The sequence below is a fragment of the Prosopis cineraria genome, unplaced genomic scaffold (assembly GCF_029017545.1).
Source record: "Prosopis cineraria cultivar Desert tree isolate PC_DT_omini unplaced genomic scaffold, ASM2901754v1 PC1, whole genome shotgun sequence".
NCBI classification, from domain to species: Eukaryota; Viridiplantae; Streptophyta; class Magnoliopsida; order Fabales; family Fabaceae; genus Prosopis; species Prosopis cineraria.
Window position 1 is genome coordinate 50,544,699 of NW_026555332.1, and position 15,984 is coordinate 50,560,682.

General features: G+C 36.3%; 2 protein-coding genes across 9 annotated transcripts; both read left to right on the forward strand.

Moving 5' to 3' along the window:
• Window positions 1–213: 213 nt before the first annotated feature.
• Window positions 214–10,842, forward strand: LOC129321547 (pentatricopeptide repeat-containing protein At2g41720). 8 transcript variants are annotated; one of them, XR_008596037.1, is made up of 11 exons: window positions 215–678; window positions 863–1,035; window positions 1,318–1,423; window positions 2,608–3,717; window positions 3,828–3,933; window positions 4,031–4,235; window positions 4,786–4,918; window positions 5,095–5,199; window positions 5,678–5,798; window positions 7,255–7,407; window positions 10,760–10,842. XR_008596037.1 is itself a non-coding variant. In XM_054967360.1 (10 exons), exons 1-10 carry the CDS (start codon window positions 325–327, stop codon window positions 7,317–7,319), a joined length of 2,478 nt encoding a protein of 825 aa, XP_054823335.1. In that variant the 5' UTR covers window positions 215–324; the 3' UTR covers window positions 7,320–8,524. The 8 variants fall into 8 exon arrangements, 5 of the variants coding, with proteins under 5 accessions (XP_054823321.1, XP_054823335.1, XP_054823354.1 ...); XR_008596033.1 differs by lacking the exon at window positions 10,760–10,842 and adding an exon at window positions 7,707–8,524; XR_008596034.1 differs by lacking the exon at window positions 10,760–10,842 and adding an exon at window positions 8,149–8,524.
• Window positions 8,677–14,667, forward strand: LOC129321578 (AP2-like ethylene-responsive transcription factor At2g41710). Its single transcript, XM_054967403.1, has 9 exons — window positions 8,677–9,849; window positions 10,760–10,842; window positions 11,014–11,022; window positions 11,132–11,220; window positions 11,407–11,480; window positions 11,551–11,601; window positions 12,223–12,284; window positions 12,454–13,088; window positions 13,954–14,667. The coding sequence occupies exons 1-9, from the start codon at window positions 9,632–9,634 to the stop codon at window positions 14,005–14,007; spliced, it is 1,275 nt and encodes a 424-aa protein (XP_054823378.1). The 5' UTR covers window positions 8,677–9,631; the 3' UTR covers window positions 14,008–14,667.
• Window positions 14,668–15,984: the final 1,317 nt, after the last annotated feature.

Consider the following 15,984-nt stretch of genomic DNA (forward strand, 5'->3'; position numbering starts at 1 on the left):
CAAGAATTAAGGAATTGCAATGAAATTTTACAATCTCACAAGTCTTGACTGATATAAATTAGCTACAGTGATTCCTGAGTGATGTTCTGATATTTTCCTTTCTTTCTTTTTTTTTTTTGGTTTTTTTTTTAGCCCATCCCCTAAACTTTATGTCAGTCCAAACAAAAAATAATTTGTGAACCACTTGCCCGTCGAATACACGCGAGCTATCTGCGCGGGGATGTAAGACCATAATTAACGACCCACGTGAACTCTTGGAGCGCAGGGTGGGAGGGTTTTATACGTAACCGTCATCTCAACCCAAGCAGTACCACTACTTACTCGATGGCCACCGCACTTCGCCATTGTCTTTTTAAACTCGCCGTCACCGCCGAGTCGGCTCCGCTTGACGAGCCAAAGAAGAAGAAGAATGAAACGGCGTTCAAGGAGACGAAGCAGGTTTTCGTGGACTACGATAGCGGCAAGCACGAAGTCTTCACCAGGGTGAGCGGGCTCCGCAAGGATGACATTCCCCAGCGCTATCGCTTGCGAGTAGAAGGCAGACGCTTCCAGAAGGATTGGACGGTGTCTGAGGTGGTGGACATGGTTTTGATGCTGAATCTCTCGGAGGATATCGAGGGACTCCTGAATCGCTGGGCTGGACGCTTTGCTCGGAAGAATTTCCCGGTGCTTATTAGGGTATTGCAAAATCCTCGGTTGCAATATTAGCGCAATTTGTTCATTTGGAATTTTTATGTCACCAGAGTCCCGAAAAGTTGTTTGTATTTTGCATTTTCATTTCTGAATTTTGCTATAATAATAATAATAATTATATTTAACTGTTAAGTTTCAGTTTGATACGCCAATATCTAAACATTTGTAGGAGTTGGTTCGAACGGGATCTATTGAGCACTGTAATGCAGCGTTCCGTTGGATGAAAAATCAGAAAAATTACTGTGCTCGAACTGATATATATAATATGATGATAAGGTTAAATGCTAGGCATAATCGAACGGACCAGGCGCGTGGATTTTTTTTTGAGATGCAAGAATGGAGGTATCGGTTTTATGTTGGTGCAAACTCTCATTGTTAATAAGAGCGCATTCCATATTTTTAAGCTCCATATGCTCCTTATATTCATCTTGTATTTTGATGTGGATGAATTAGATGAGACGGTATTTTGCTATTGTTAATGCTCCTTTAGTGTGTTTTCCAGTGGTATGCTCATGATCAGTGCTGCAATTGATTTTTCTTTTTCTTTTTGTTTTTTTTTAAGTCTGCCTGATTTTCTGTTGTCACTATTCGGGTTATCACATTGCATTCATCTTATTTTTCTAGGTGCAAGCCTGATGCTGAGACTTACAATGCTCTTATCAATGCTCATGGGCGAGCAGGACAATGGCGCTGGGCTTTGAATATCATGGAAGACATGCTACGTGCAGCTGTGTGTACCTTGTATTTTTCTTTCCTAATCAGTCTTAGTGGGTCTGAATTGATGTGAGCAGCCTCCTTTTTTTTTCCCCCTCAATTTTTATTATTAGATTGCATTTAGGGACAAAAGTACTCAAGATATCACACATAATGATAACGTGCTTGTGCAAGCACTTCTTGCTGGAGTGTTCATTATGACCACCCTTTTGTTTTTTCTTGGCATGTTATATCTAGAGCTGGTAATTTGGGTGGGGTGAATTTATTCAGATTAGGCTTAAAATATCTGAACATATAAAATGCCTATATAGTCAAGCCTAGCCTAGCCCAGTTCTAACACCTCAGGCTTTCAAGCTTATTTGGGCTGGCTTGTATATCCGAATTGTTAAATATTATTTTATTCTATTTTTTTTCCAATTTAGCCAATTTCAAATTTTATCTTAAAAATTAAGATTTTTCAATTTTTATTTTATTAATAATTTTAAAAAAAGTCGGGTATTCGGGCTAAGCCCATTTGGGTTCAGGCTTGGCCTAGATTTCTTTGGGCTTATTTGAGCGGCCTAAGTCCAAACAAGCCTGAAATAAAAAAAATTTTCTAAACTCCTTAGTCCACCCCTAAGATTTTTGCACTTATTCGGGTTGGCCCGAATTACTAGCTCTAGTTATACCTTCTATAGCATTCATACCCTTTCTTTTATTTATGATTACGTCTAAGGAAGCATGCCTTCTAACCTTGACAGACGGAAGCAAGTATGTTTAAGTAGTTCACCATATTGTTTGACGAGGAAGTGTAATGCATGAACTTTTTTTTGCATATTTTAGATAAAATATGCCCCATTGAAATTCATTCTTAAAAAAAAAAAAACTCAATACATTAATGTATATGGGTTCTCTCAGATGAAATACTTGAGATCTCATTGTTAGATACTCTTTGAATTTGTTTTACATGATGGTAGAGGATCTCCCTTTCTCTGTGGAACTATTTAGGTTTTTGTTCTGACTATTATTGATTTATTGTTGAAATAAGCAATTAAGTCTAGTGATAGTATTTATAATCAATGTATCATAAGCTTTATATAATATCTCGTTCAGGGGTTCCACTATTCTAAGCAACTTAGGCATTAGAAAAATAATTGATAGGTTTTGGCAGTTAGCATTTTCATTTCAAGTGCTTTTTGTGACACTAACATAATCTTGCAGATTCCACCAACCCGATCAACATATAACAACTTGATCAATGCTTGTGGATCTAGTGGAAATTGGAAAGAAGCTCTTAATGTTTGCAAGAAAATGACAGACAATGGAATTGGGCCTGATCTTGTTACTCACAATATTGTGTTATCTGCATTTAAAAGTGGGGCTCAGTATGCAAAAGCTTTGTCTTATTTTGAACTAATGAAGGGAACCAACATTCATCCGAACACAATTACGCTTAATATTGTGATCCATTGTCTAATAAAGCTTCAACAATATGAGAAAGCTGTTGTTATTTTCAATTCCATGAAGGAAAAGAGGTCAGAATGTCACCCTGATGTTGTAACATTCACAAGTATCATTCACTTGTATTCTATGTGTGGGCAAGTTGAAAATTGTGAGGCTGTGTTCAATACAATGCTGGCAGAAGGGCTAAAACCTAATATTGTCTCATATAATGCATTAATTGGTGCATATGCCGCTCAGGGAATGGACAATAAAGCAGAGTTAGTTTTTAATGAGATTAAGCAAACTGGTCTGTGCCCAGATATTGTCTCCTATACATCTCTGCTTAATGCTTATGGAAGATCTCAAAAACCCCAAAAGGCAAGGGAAGTATTTGAAATGATGAAAAAAAACAACTGCAAGCCGAACCTTGTTAGCTACAATGCACTGATTGATGCTTATGGATCTGGTGGTTTGTTAGCAGAAGCTGTTGAACTCTTGCGTGAGATGGAGCAAGATGGAATTCAGCCAAATGTTGTCTCAATATGCACTCTCTTGGCAGCATGTGGACAATGCAATAAGAAGGTGAAGATTGATACAGTGCTTTCAGCAGCTCAGATGCGAGGCATTGAACTAAACACAATTGCATATAATTCAGCAATTGGAAGCTACATGAATGTGGCAGAATATGACAAAGCTGTAGGCTTGTATAATTCTATGAGGAAGAAAAAAGTTAAGCCTGATTCTGTTACCTTCACTGTGCTGATTAGTGGTTGTTGTAAGATGTCAAGATATAGTGAGGCAATCTCTTTTTGGGAAGAGATGATGCATCTTAAACTTCCTTTGTCCAAAGAGGTCTATTCATCCGTCATGTGTGCTTATAGCAAACAGGCAAGTTCCTTGTAAATGTGATACTTCTTAGTGGAATAATTATAAAATTTCATAACTCTGTTTCCTTCTGTTATTCTTTTTCTTCACATTTTTTGTGTGGTGATTTTTAGGGTCAACTCACAGAAGTAGAATCTACATTTGACTTGATGAAAAAGTCTGCTTATTACCCTGATGTGGTTACATATACTGCAATGGTTCATGCATACAGTGCTGCTGGTAAGATAACTTATTGAGTTATTAACCATTGAAATAATACTATGGTAAATGGGATTTATATATTTTTGGAGTAACTTCCCTAGTGTGTGTTTACCAGGTCATTGGGAAAAAGCATTTGCACTTTCTGAAGAAATGGTTAAAAATGACATCAAACTAGATACTATTGCTTGTGCTGCTCTGATGAGAGCTTTTAATGAAGGAGGCCAACCCAGAAGGGCTCTGAATCTGGCAGAAAGTATGAGAGAAAAAGAGATTCCATTTACTGATGCCATTATCTTTGAATTGGTATCTGCATGTAGCTTGTAAGTTCTAATTATGCCCTGCAATTTACAATGATTTTTCATTGTCTATTCTTTGTGAAACTTCTGGGATTTCCATCTTATCACATTCTCGTGGACTACGTTCTGCTAATCCTAACTGAATTTGCTTATCATCTTCCTGATCTAGGCTTCATTGTGATTCTTTCCTTGGGCAAAATTTAAATAGCTAATTTTTTCTTTATTAGAAGTATATTGATAGATATATAAGGTGGAGAGTTCTTCATTTGTGAGACATAAAGATACTGTTTTGCCTTCCCTCATTTGGTGCAATTATTGCTCATTAAAAAGCATATTTCTTAACTAAGATATTTGATTTTGATGTCTCAATTTGGCTCATTTAAGCACGTGTTGCTTTGTAGATCTTCAACTAGGGTATTTAGATATTTGATTTTGTTTTCTTTTTGCCTTTGCAAATTTTTAATGGTGGACGTAAGTTAGTATCACACTCGCGCATATTTTCTCTGATATTTTTGCTGGAATTTATTTTTTAATTTAATAACTCTGTCTTGCTAAATTTGTCTTTTGCTGTCAGGCTACGTGATTGGAGGATAGCTGATGAACTGATTATTTATATAGAGCCCTTACTTCCTGTAGCTTCAGTTGGACTTATTAATCAGTTCCTGCATTTTTTAGGAAAAAGTGGAAAGACTGAGACCATGATGAAGGTATCAAATCTTCTGTAAAATGTTTATGCTAAATGTTACCATGAAATTTCAACGTGTTTTGCCACTACATTTTATTAAGATCTCTTTTTCCCAGTTAACGCATGATTAATTCCTCAGAACTGAATGCTCATCTGACATTATCTTGCTTTCTGTTCATCTTATTTTCATATACCCAGTTGTTCTACAAAATGGTTGCATCAGGTGCTGACGTTAGCTTTAATACTTATTCTGTTTTACTGAAGAACCTCTTATCCTCTGGGAATTGGAGGAAGGGCATAGAGGTAACCTTAATTTCCTTCACATTCTTTTACATATTGCATTTAGGTGTTCATCTTGCTCTTTCTTGAACATTAATTTAAACATGCATACAGCTTCTAAGTTCTTGGTCTTGGTTGGATGGGGGCAAATTTTTCCCATGATGCCGACAATGGTTTGTAGGATTGTTGCTTGGATTTTGGTAGCTATGTGGAACACATAAATGTAAAAGTTTTATTTGCTGAATATGAACTTTTGTTGCCAAAATTCCTCTCACCCTTTATACAGATTTTATGGAGTCCCGTGCAATATTTTATGGTCATCAGTGATGCTTTTTTTCCCAGTCCAGAACTTGGTAGCTTGTATTATTCTTGTGTTTTCTGGCTGCAGGTCAAAGATACGTATCTGGAACATCACATTTATTCGTTCATTCCTCGTTCCATTTTTATACAAATTCCCTTGGTTATGAATGCTTGTAAAAATTAATGCAAGCTCTTTGTGCAGATCCTGCAATGGATGGAAGATGCAGGAGTTCATCCATCATATGAAATGTACTGTGATATATCTTCATTTGCACGGAAAAGCTGTGGAGCTGAAAGTGCTGCTATCATTAAAGAAAGACTTGGTATGGATATTTACATCATCGCTAGATATTTTTTTACCCGTGTGCACATGCATTCCTTTTATTCTTCCATGACGTTAGCATGTTTGAAATTATTTATATCACCTAATGAACCTGTGAGGTTTTCAAGCATGTGGTTAAGGGAGAGCTGCTTTGGTATAAGCACTCCAGCATCCTCTTTAAACTAGTTAATACTAATGGCTGAAAAGCATTTTGCATTATTGGAAGTCTTTCATGCTTGTAAATTGCAGTACTTTCCCTTTCACGGTCTATGGTGAGCACATGTCAATGGCATAGGCATTGGATTTTGATTGACATGGTATTTTTTTTTTTTTTGGTAAAGTGGCAAATTTAGCCATGGATTATTTTTTCAGGAGGGTCTAGTAGTCTAAATTATTAAGTGATACGAAATAAATTTTCAACTTCAAAAAATGAAACATCCAATAGCCCGTCGTTAACTTTAGTCAACAGCCGTTACGAGAGACCCACAATGACACGTGGCACTCACGGGCACTCCATGTCAACATGTGTAAAGTGCAAATTCGGCGATAAACTATTTTCCAAGGAGTATTGGGTAGCCTCTACTATAAAAATGGACTATCTAACATCTTTCATCAATTTTGACCAAACATCATTTATTTTCATACTCATGAAGCCCACAATACGTCAATTTCTCCAATCTTTTTGCCTTCATTCTCAGTCTCAACTTGACAAGAAGAAGTTCAAAGAGTTTTTATCTAAAAACATTCACAAGGATGGCCAATGAAGTAGAAGTTTGATTTTACTATGTGTGGAAGAAGCTTTTATTCTAGCTTAATTTAACCACGAATTATTTCTTTACTTTGTTGGCATTGTCTTCGTGAATGTCTTCAAACAAGAACTCTTGAAACCTCTTTTTCTCGAGCTGAGACTGAGAATGAAGGGCAAGAAAATTGAAGAGATTGATGCATTGTGAGCTTGATAAGTTTGAAAATAAGCAATGTTTGGTCAAAATTAATGGGAAGGTGTTGGATGATTTATTTTTATAGTAGAGGCTGCCCATTATTCATCAAAAAATAGTTTGTGGCTAAATTTGCACTTTTATACATGCTGATGTGGAGTGCCTGTGGAGTGCCACATGTCATTGTGGGACCCATATAAACGTTTGTCTACTGAAGCTAACCGCAGGCTACTAGATGCTCTATTTTTTAAAGTTGAGGATTTATTTCACACCACTTAATAGTTTAGGCTACAAATACTTCTGGAAAGATAGTAGGTGGTTAAATTTACACCTTTACCCTTTTTTTAAGACTTGGAAAGGGATTACTGTGACAAATATTTTAAACTACAGTAAAAATTGATCTTGAAATCATTTTAGGTGATACAGAATCTTCAACTCTCCAGCTTTATGCTTCATTTTGTAAAATCTCATTATTTTTTCTTTTTAAAGAATTAGTCTTTCTAAAATGTTTAATGACAGTTCTCTTAGCAGGCCTTTTACGTGTTACTGGTGTTGATGGGTTCAAAATATTGGGTCTTTCTTGAACTATTGATCTATTGATTAGAAGAAAATTTAGTTTGGATGTTGCTATAACAAAGTTCAAATCACAATAGACTTGTACAGTCAAGTTTTGTAAGTTCTTCTCTCTCTCTCTCTCTCTCTCAAATTGAGCTATTTAAAGGTATCTACGCCTGCTAATATTTTCAACTAGTGGTAGTTTGTGTTTTTGTTTTCTTAATTACCAAAACTGAAGAGAGATAGTATTTTACAAGACTATAATTGTCTTCTTTGACCATGCCTTTGTTGGTTTTTATTTGTCTGTTTTAGATGTTTTTTACTTAATTGTCTGTCAAGTTAGAGCTTGGTAAGACTGTCATGGCGTTAAGAGATTCTTTTGACTTAAAATTTATTTCGGTCATAAACTTGTACAGAATCCTTGAAAAGGAAATTTAGGGATCAAACGTCCACAAGCCAATCTTCTGGGTCTCGTCTGTTAACTTGATCGCTGATCATGGAACAGTTTTACGTCACCACAACCTGTGTTTCTAGCCTTCCGCAAGAATTGCATTTGAAAGATTAAAGATTATCAGTCTGTTAGATATGAAGTTAATTTAGAATATACCTGCCATTTATTTATCATGATAGTGGAAGGAGTCACCACAAGGAAAGTTATCGGGGTTTGTTTTTTTGTTATAGTAATTTTGACCTGCGCTGTCTGTATGCAAGTTTCTCAACTGCATTGATGTACAGCTAGTAAAATGGAAGTTTTGGCATAGCACCTAAGAATAAACTTGGTCATTTTGTTGTCTGTCTGGCTTGAACCACACTTGAGACTTCTTGTAGCCCATACTAGATTTTACTCTCCATGCGTAGGAAGAGAGATATGGAATGAGTGACATTCCATTATTGAGCTGCAGCCAAGAGTATATTGATGTTCCAAAGCGGCTTTGGGAAGCTTCCGTTCTTTGCAGAGGTTCACCAACCACAAATTGGCCGCCTCAGAGGGCTGGCTGTCCACGTCAGAAATTAGACAGTTATGGTGGATAGGGTTGAAAGCTGTCGCTGACATGCTTTGCAAGAAAATGAAAGATAAAGGGAATTAATTTCAACGAGAGAGAAATGATCGCTTCCGCCGGGAAGATTTCATTTTTGGTTTTTGTATCTAAAAAGCCTTATGGTGTAATCATGTGGCTCTTTGAACCTCAAGGAACGCGCTTAATTTTAATCAAGCACTAGCATTGATGTGTAAGGTCAAAAGTAGCTTCACAGTGAAGATCCCTAAAAAAATTCTCTAAATTTAAATATGAGAACAGCAAGAGTGTATTGATGTTCCAAAGCGGCTTTGGAAAGCTTCCGTTCTTTGCAGGGGTTCACCAACCACAAATTGGCCGCCTCAGAGGGGTGGCTGTCCACGTCAGAAATTAGACGGTTATGGTGGATAGGGTTGAAAAATGTCGTCGCTGACATGCTTTGCAAGAAAATGAAAGATAAAGGGAATTAATTTCAGCGAGAGAGAAATGATCGTTTCCGCCGGGAAGATTTCATTTTTGCTTTTTGCATCTAAAAAGCCTTGTGGTGTAATCATGTGGCTCTTTGAACCTCCAAGGAACACGCTTAATTTTAATCAAGCACTAGCATTCATGTGTAAGGTCAAAAGTAGCTTCACAGTGAAGATCCCTAAAAAAATTCTCTAAATTTAAATGAGAATGGGAACCAAATGACTTGACTTGTATAGCTTTTCATTCAGTAGCAAGAACAATACGGAACACGCATTAAATCGATATCGTATCAAATTTTTGGGCTTCATGATTTGGCTGATTTCTTAACCAGGGCATGAAATTTGGCTTGAGTTTGTTTGGTGTGTCGCGTACTTTTCAGCAATAAATGAAGGTACAAAATTTCTACTATAGTTGTAAGACTAACTTCCAAACAATTCTTGGATTCCTTCTGTCCCTTAAAGAATGTTTTTTCCCCACCATCATGCAATGAAGTGGGTTGCTTTGAGTGGTAGCAGGTAATCCTTGCCTCCTTGTATTTGAAACCAGCAGACAAACGGGACGTGCATGATTATGATCATATCATGATAATACTTTCGAAATTGTCTTAAATGACGTAATTACCCTTTCGGAGTGCTAGCCGTTACTCTGTCCCGAGATTGCCACAGGACCAAACACCCACTCATCATTTTAAATTCGGAGAAGGTTATATCTGTAATTAGAATTGCTTCTTCCTCTCTTAACTGAATTGTTATAGTTCTCTCCCTCCACTGTGAATCAAAATTGAAATACCATCTAAAAAGGGCATACACTGGACTATTCCCTGCATCTCTAGTCTAGGGCTAGGTTTCGATTCTTTCATGGCTTCTTCTTCCTCTGACCCTAGCAAGTCTGAAGTCGGCTGCGGCGGCGGTAATGCAGAGGTTTCGGATGCAGCGGTGGCAAATGATAAGCTCTTACTCTATAGGGGATTGAAGAAAGCGAAGAAAGAAAGAGGGTGTACAGCTAAAGAGCGCATCAGCAAGATGCCTCCTTGCGCTGCGGGGAAACGCAGCTCCATATATCGTGGTGTCACCAGGTACAGAGCTCAATTTTGCGTTTGACTGCTACAAAAGTGATCCTGCAGGATAAATATGTAATTGTAAAGCGAATAGCTGCTTTTTCGTGGATGCAGAGAAACTGAAACCTATTCGTTTTACGTACTCATCAACTTCAATTGCTTGCATAGAGTGAGTCGCTTATGAAGTCATCGTCATGGCGCAAACAGTTTTATTTGATTTTTATTGACACTTCAAAATTTATACCAGTCATGGCAGTGGCAATCAATGTCTTCCGACATACTGCATTGGCATTGCTTTCGCTGGCTTCTAAAGTCTTTACTCTTTAAATTAAAAAATGGTGCCTATCAGGTGTGTGTTTTGATGCATCTCAGAACAACCATCATTATCCGCAATCCTGCCTGTTTTTTTTTTTTTTTTTAAAAAAAGGTTCTATATCTCTGAATGCAGCAAACTAGTGAAACTATTCTTGCAACGCAGGTAACATACTTGCGTCAATTCCACTGAATTCGATGCCATGTCTGGTTTCTTCAAAATAAAGACTACCTATACCTTTTATGCATTACTCAAGCGGAAGAGTGAGCATGGCGTTCTCTCATATGTTGACAAATGACGTGGTTGTAAATGACACTTGAAACGATGTATAAGCAATGTTAAAACGCCTTGGTTAAATGCTTTAAGTCGTCTCACCTTCTGCTATCATTTGACTGCTTTTATATACACACAAACTTACTGTTGAATTTTACGTTCCTTTTAGATTATTGTAAGCTAAAACACTTATTCTTACTATTTTTTTGTTTTTGGGTATTGAACTGTTTATAACACTATTTTTCTCTTTCAAATTATCCTGTAAGTTTCTCCTGCACTGCTTTTGAAATGCAACTTCTTCTCTAAGCATAGAACCATTCTCCTGTTTCTATGAATAAATAGGCATAGGTGGACTGGTCGTTATGAGGCCCATCTTTGGGATAAAAGTACATGGAACCAGAATCAGAATAAAAAGGGAAAACAAGGTTTCTTCTTCTCTCTGGCTTCCTTTCCCTGTCCTCTTTCTGGTCGTGGGTATAGAAAGATATTGTTGAGCACTTGTCATACGAAACTCAAATATCATTACAGTAACTTACATCACTTCATTCTTCTGTTGTACATGGATTGACTGGACAACGATTCATATATGATGTCAGTCTACTTGGGTAAGTTCGCCATATGGTGATTTCTTCCTTCTTTTGTTTCTAATTTCTTTTTGCTTTTCAATTGCTGCGTCATTCATATTGATGCTTATTTCTCATGATATTTCGACAGGTGCATATGATGACGAGGAGGCTGCAGCTAGAGCTTATGACCTCGCTGCTCTGAAATACTGGGGTCCAGGGACTCTAATCAACTTTCCAGTAAGATATTTGCTTGAATAATTTTATTGATGTGGAGGACATAATGCTAGAGAAACAATTTCCTCTCGTTACCCTTATTGTTCTCCCATTGCTCTGAGTTTAAATATGTTTCCCTTTGGAAAAGGCACGTCAACTGTTCTCTTGTTGTTAATACAGTATTTCTGTATAAAATTTTGACATATGTAGGTGACTGATTATGCAAGGGATCTTGAAGAAATGCAAAGTGTTTCAAGAGAGGAATACCTTGCATCTTTACGGCGGTGTGTGTATACTTGACTAAAATGTCTAACATGAAACGATATCTTTGCTTATATGGGATGCTTTCTGCAGGAAGAGCAGTGGTTTTTCTAGAGGAATCTCTAAATATCGTGGACTCTCCAGGTGTTATCTATCAGAAATGGATACAAGATGCATGTGATAAACACACACGTGCACCCACAAATATGTGTATATACTGTCTGTTGATTAGTGTTCAAACTTAAGTAGAAATGTATTATATCGAGTTTGTTAGAGGATTGTTGCCTAGTGAGCTTTGCGCACACTTTGAATTCTAACACTATTTATTTACAAAGAAAAAGAAATCTAGACATTCAAAAAACGTCAACTTTTTTTTTTTTGGGGGGGGGGGGAGATTTTGTATTGGTGAAGAATCAATTTGAGGAAATAAATAATGGACCTCAAAGTATTTTTTTTTTAAGGAATTCAGTTAAATTATATTATTAATTGAATATCTATATTTGAAATTTCATTTAGTTGTCCATACAGAAATTGGCTATTAATAAACTTTTATCTATAAATATTTCCGTCTGTGTTTGTTTGTGTCGTTCTTCAGTGATCTGTGTATCGCATGATATTTGTGTCAATAATTTGCCTCTCTGCTGTATCTTATGAAGTAGCGTATCCGTGTGCAACTATATGTTCTTATGGAGATGTTTGACATTGATTTGATGGTTAAACGTTTATTCTTCATTTTATTTTGCATGTGATGGTACCAAAAAGCAGCCGATGGGAGCCATCGTATGGTCGGATGGCTGGGTCTGATTACTTCAACAGTATGTATTGTGGTAAATATTAATCAAATTTCAAGCCGTCTTTCATTTATAAACTGCAGAGCTGTAACCACAATCTTAACTATGTTTTGTCGATTGAAAAATGTGATTTAATCCAATTTATTCCACCTATTCTTTATCTGCTCACAGCTTCAGATTGTCTCACTGTTTTATTTTATCATAGCTACAGGTGATGATTCAGCAGCAGAAAGCGAATATGTTAGTAGTTTCTGCATAGATCGAAAGATTGATTTAACAAATTACATCAGGTGGTGGGGATCCAATAAAAGCCGCCAACCTGATGCTGGAACAAAATCATCAGAAGAAAAAAAGCAAGGATTTGCTGGAGATGTTTGTGGTGAGCTTAAAACGCTGGAACAGGAAATCCAACCCACTGAGCCATACCAAATGCCACAGTTAGGCTTGCCCCATGATAGGAAAAGGCACAAAAGTTCTGCAGTCTCTGCCTTAAGTATTTTATCACGGTCAGCAGCCTACAAGAGCCAGCAAGAGAAGGCGTTAAAGAGACAAGAAAATTACACAGATAATGATGAGGATGAGAACAAAAATACTATCAACAAGCTGGATCATGGCAAGGCACTTGAGAAATCACCAAATCATAACGGTGGGGATGAAAGACTTGACATTGCAATAGGAGTGAGTGGAGCATTGTCTATTCAAAGAAATGTGTACCCATTGACTTCGTTCTTGTCTGCACCACTTTTGACAGCCTATAATACTGCCGATCCCTTGGTAGATCCTGTTCTATGGACATCTCTTGTTCCTATACTTCCTGGTGGTCTTTCTCAGACAGCCGAGGTTGGTATATCTGCTCAAATATACTTTACCTTCTCTGAAGGATTGGGGGTTACATGATAATTTCATGCTGTTAGAGTAGAACAAATTATAGCTATGCTAGTGCAGCTTCAAATAATGATTTTTACAGATGTTTAAGATAAAAAAAAAAAATCATTAAATACAGCAACAACTTGAACACTAGTAAAATATTACAATATGCACCAGTAATTTTTTTTCAATCTGGTCTCATTGATGGCCAAAAAGAATGGTCCCCTCAGAATAATCTCTGGATATACCATACATTTTGGACCTTTTCCTACTGTGTTTACACCCTTAAAATTAACAAGGCTTTTTCAAACCGATCTTGAGTTTCTCTGCATTGGATCAATGTGTGATGTCATACCACATCACTTGCTGTCTGCATTTTTCTTGAATTTCTCATGGTAATGCTAGCGAGCCAAGTTAACTTCTATGCAATTGATCTGTGGGACAACCTTTCAAACCAATGGCAAGAAAAAATTGTGACACAAGCATGACCTCTTATATGATGCGTAGAATGCATGGCAGCATGGGTAAAGTCTGAATACGTTACTATTCTATCAAATTCTCTTATTGACTGGAGATTAGCTACACTTCTATATGACCCAAATTTCCTATTATTATTCAATGATATATCAATGAAAAGCAGCCGCCTCTGGCATTAAAACCTTATCTGACAATAATGAGATGACGGTTACATTAACAGTTCAAATTTTATCGTCAGTTTTCACCAGAACAATTAATATATCTCCCTTCAGTCCCAGATGACTGTATGGTAATATACAAATTACTATTTGCTTTCCATGTAGATCCACCTCACCACGAACATATATGAATTGATATGCAGGTTACCAAGACTGAGAGCAGTTCAACTTACACCATGTTTCCGCCAGAGGAATGATTCGACATCCCGTTCGGATTCCTAACTTGACGAAGGACAAGGTGCCTTTAATAGGAGTGGGTCCATATGTTCGTCTCTTGGTGTTGTTGAACAGCAGCAGCCTAAGCTTCTGAAGACCTCAACTAGTCCGAGAATGCCCCGAGGTTCAATTTTTGCAGGCATCGTATGGTCCTCTGAGAGTATAGAAAGGAAAATATTGTGTCGTGCATTAGCTTAAATCTTTTCAAGCTATCCAGATGTATTAATTGATATTCAAGTTTGGCCAAAAAAAAAAATTGATATCTCAGTCACATACATAGAAAATAACGGAGTTACACATATAGGGAATCTCTCTCTCTGTTTTTTTTTTTTGGGATGGGGTGATTTTTTTTATTATTGCATGTACAGAATTGGAATAAAAGGCTTGTTGTTGTTGTTGAACAGAATTGAAATAGAAATCACTAACGGGGTAATGGTTATTTGTTAACTATTATCATTATTATTATTTTTATATGAAAAAAAACGAGTTTACCAGATTCTACTGCTTGCTTCAATTTATTGTCAATGGCCTTGCAGCCTGTGTAAGTTTTCTTTGAATTTACATTTCTATATGAAGCATGGTGTTCGTCATTTGCCGTGTATTTTCATTCATACTATAAATGGATTGATTCCAAAAGCTGAGTACACGTGTCAACGGATCATATCACTTGAAAATTTAGATTTTGCATTTTGTTATGTTGTTATTGGATCCTTGCAGCTAGTAGTACCCTTTATGTTTATCTATTTTTGGGGCCTAAAGTTCTCTTATCCTTTCTTCTTCTTCTTCCTCTTCTTTTTTTTTTGACGTGGAAGTACTCTTATCCTTAAAGCGTGAGAGATCGTAAAACCTTTTGAAGCTTATTATATTTGCTTGTACATGAGTGCCAACAAATCTTAATACATGCTCTTGCTCAAAGAAACGAGAACAAATCTTAATATATTTGAATTCTATACTTGACCCACGATTTTATTATTTCTTTTAGATCTTTGTATTAGCATGTTTTTTATCAATCACTTTTAACCTTTAGACTCTGTTTAGTTCAAGAAGAGGGGAAAGAATGGAGGGAAGGTAAGGGGAGGCCCCTTCCCCTTATTTGGTAAAGGGAGGGGAGGGGAGATTTTTTAAAATTTCTCCTCCCCTCCAACTAAACACTACTTTGGAAGTAAAGTCTACCATCATTTGCTTACTCCTTGTGTTGTTCAATTTTAACAAAAGCTCATTATGATTTATAATTGATCATGACTACCAAACAGTAATAATAAATAAATAAATACAAACTTTGATGCATAATATAGGTGTTTTAACATTCAAACATTAAGTATATAAAAACAAAATTGCAGGCAAGAAGATTTTCCATGTCTCTGCTTAAAAAATAAGAAACATATAAACGTTATAAACTAACAATAAAATGATTTCACATGAATAAAAGTTTGTCAAAATCTGCATTCCTTCTCTCCATTTCTATGAGTCATTATCTACATAATGGATGGAACGAACAGTGAATGAGTATTTTTTTTTCCTTGGATAACATTACTTTTGGTCCTTGCATTTTATTTGGATTTTGGTATAAGTTTTTACACTTTATTTTTGGTGTTCTAAGTTCCTAAACTTCCCTCTGCTTGCTACATTGGTCTCTACAATTTCAAAAGGACATTGATGTAACACAAACAGTGTTAATAATATTGACATGTTAATTAACACAAATTACATGTTAAAATGATGATAATGTGAAATTTTTTAACAAGCAAAAATTAAAAAAACCTATATTAGATGAAATAAAAAGGTTGAATTGGACTTTTTAAATGATCAACAAAATGCACAAATTTCATGTAGGCATTTTTTTTAAATTGCTTATTAAAAAGTTCATGTCAGTATTAGTTTAACATATGAGCATAAAATTGATGGTAGTAATTGACATATCAACATTATTAACACTATTTGTGCCACATCAATATCTC

What these genes read in the sequence shown, in the direction of transcription:
- LOC129321578 (XM_054967403.1), top strand. Translation starts at nt 9,632, where the DNA reads ATGGCTTCTTCTTCCTCTGACCCTAGCAAGTCTGAAGTCGGCTGCGGC. An exon ending in ATATATCGTGGTGTCACCAG is followed by an intron (nt 9,850 to 10,759) that starts GTACAGAGCTCA and finishes ATGAATAAATAG; the next exon opens with GCATAGGTGGACTGGTCGTT. An exon ending in GTCTTTCTCAGACAGCCGAG is followed by an intron (nt 13,089 to 13,953) that starts GTTGGTATATCT and finishes ATTGATATGCAG; the next exon opens with GTTACCAAGACTGAGAGCAG.
- LOC129321547 (XM_054967346.1), top strand. Translation starts at nt 325, where the DNA reads ATGGCCACCGCACTTCGCCATTGTCTTTTTAAACTCGCCGTCACCGCC. An exon ending in TCATGCATACAGTGCTGCTG is followed by an intron (nt 3,934 to 4,030) that starts GTAAGATAACTT and finishes TGTGTTTACCAG; the next exon opens with GTCATTGGGAAAAAGCATTT. An exon ending in TTGGTATCTGCATGTAGCTT is followed by an intron (nt 4,236 to 4,785) that starts GTAAGTTCTAAT and finishes TTTTGCTGTCAG; the next exon opens with GCTACGTGATTGGAGGATAG.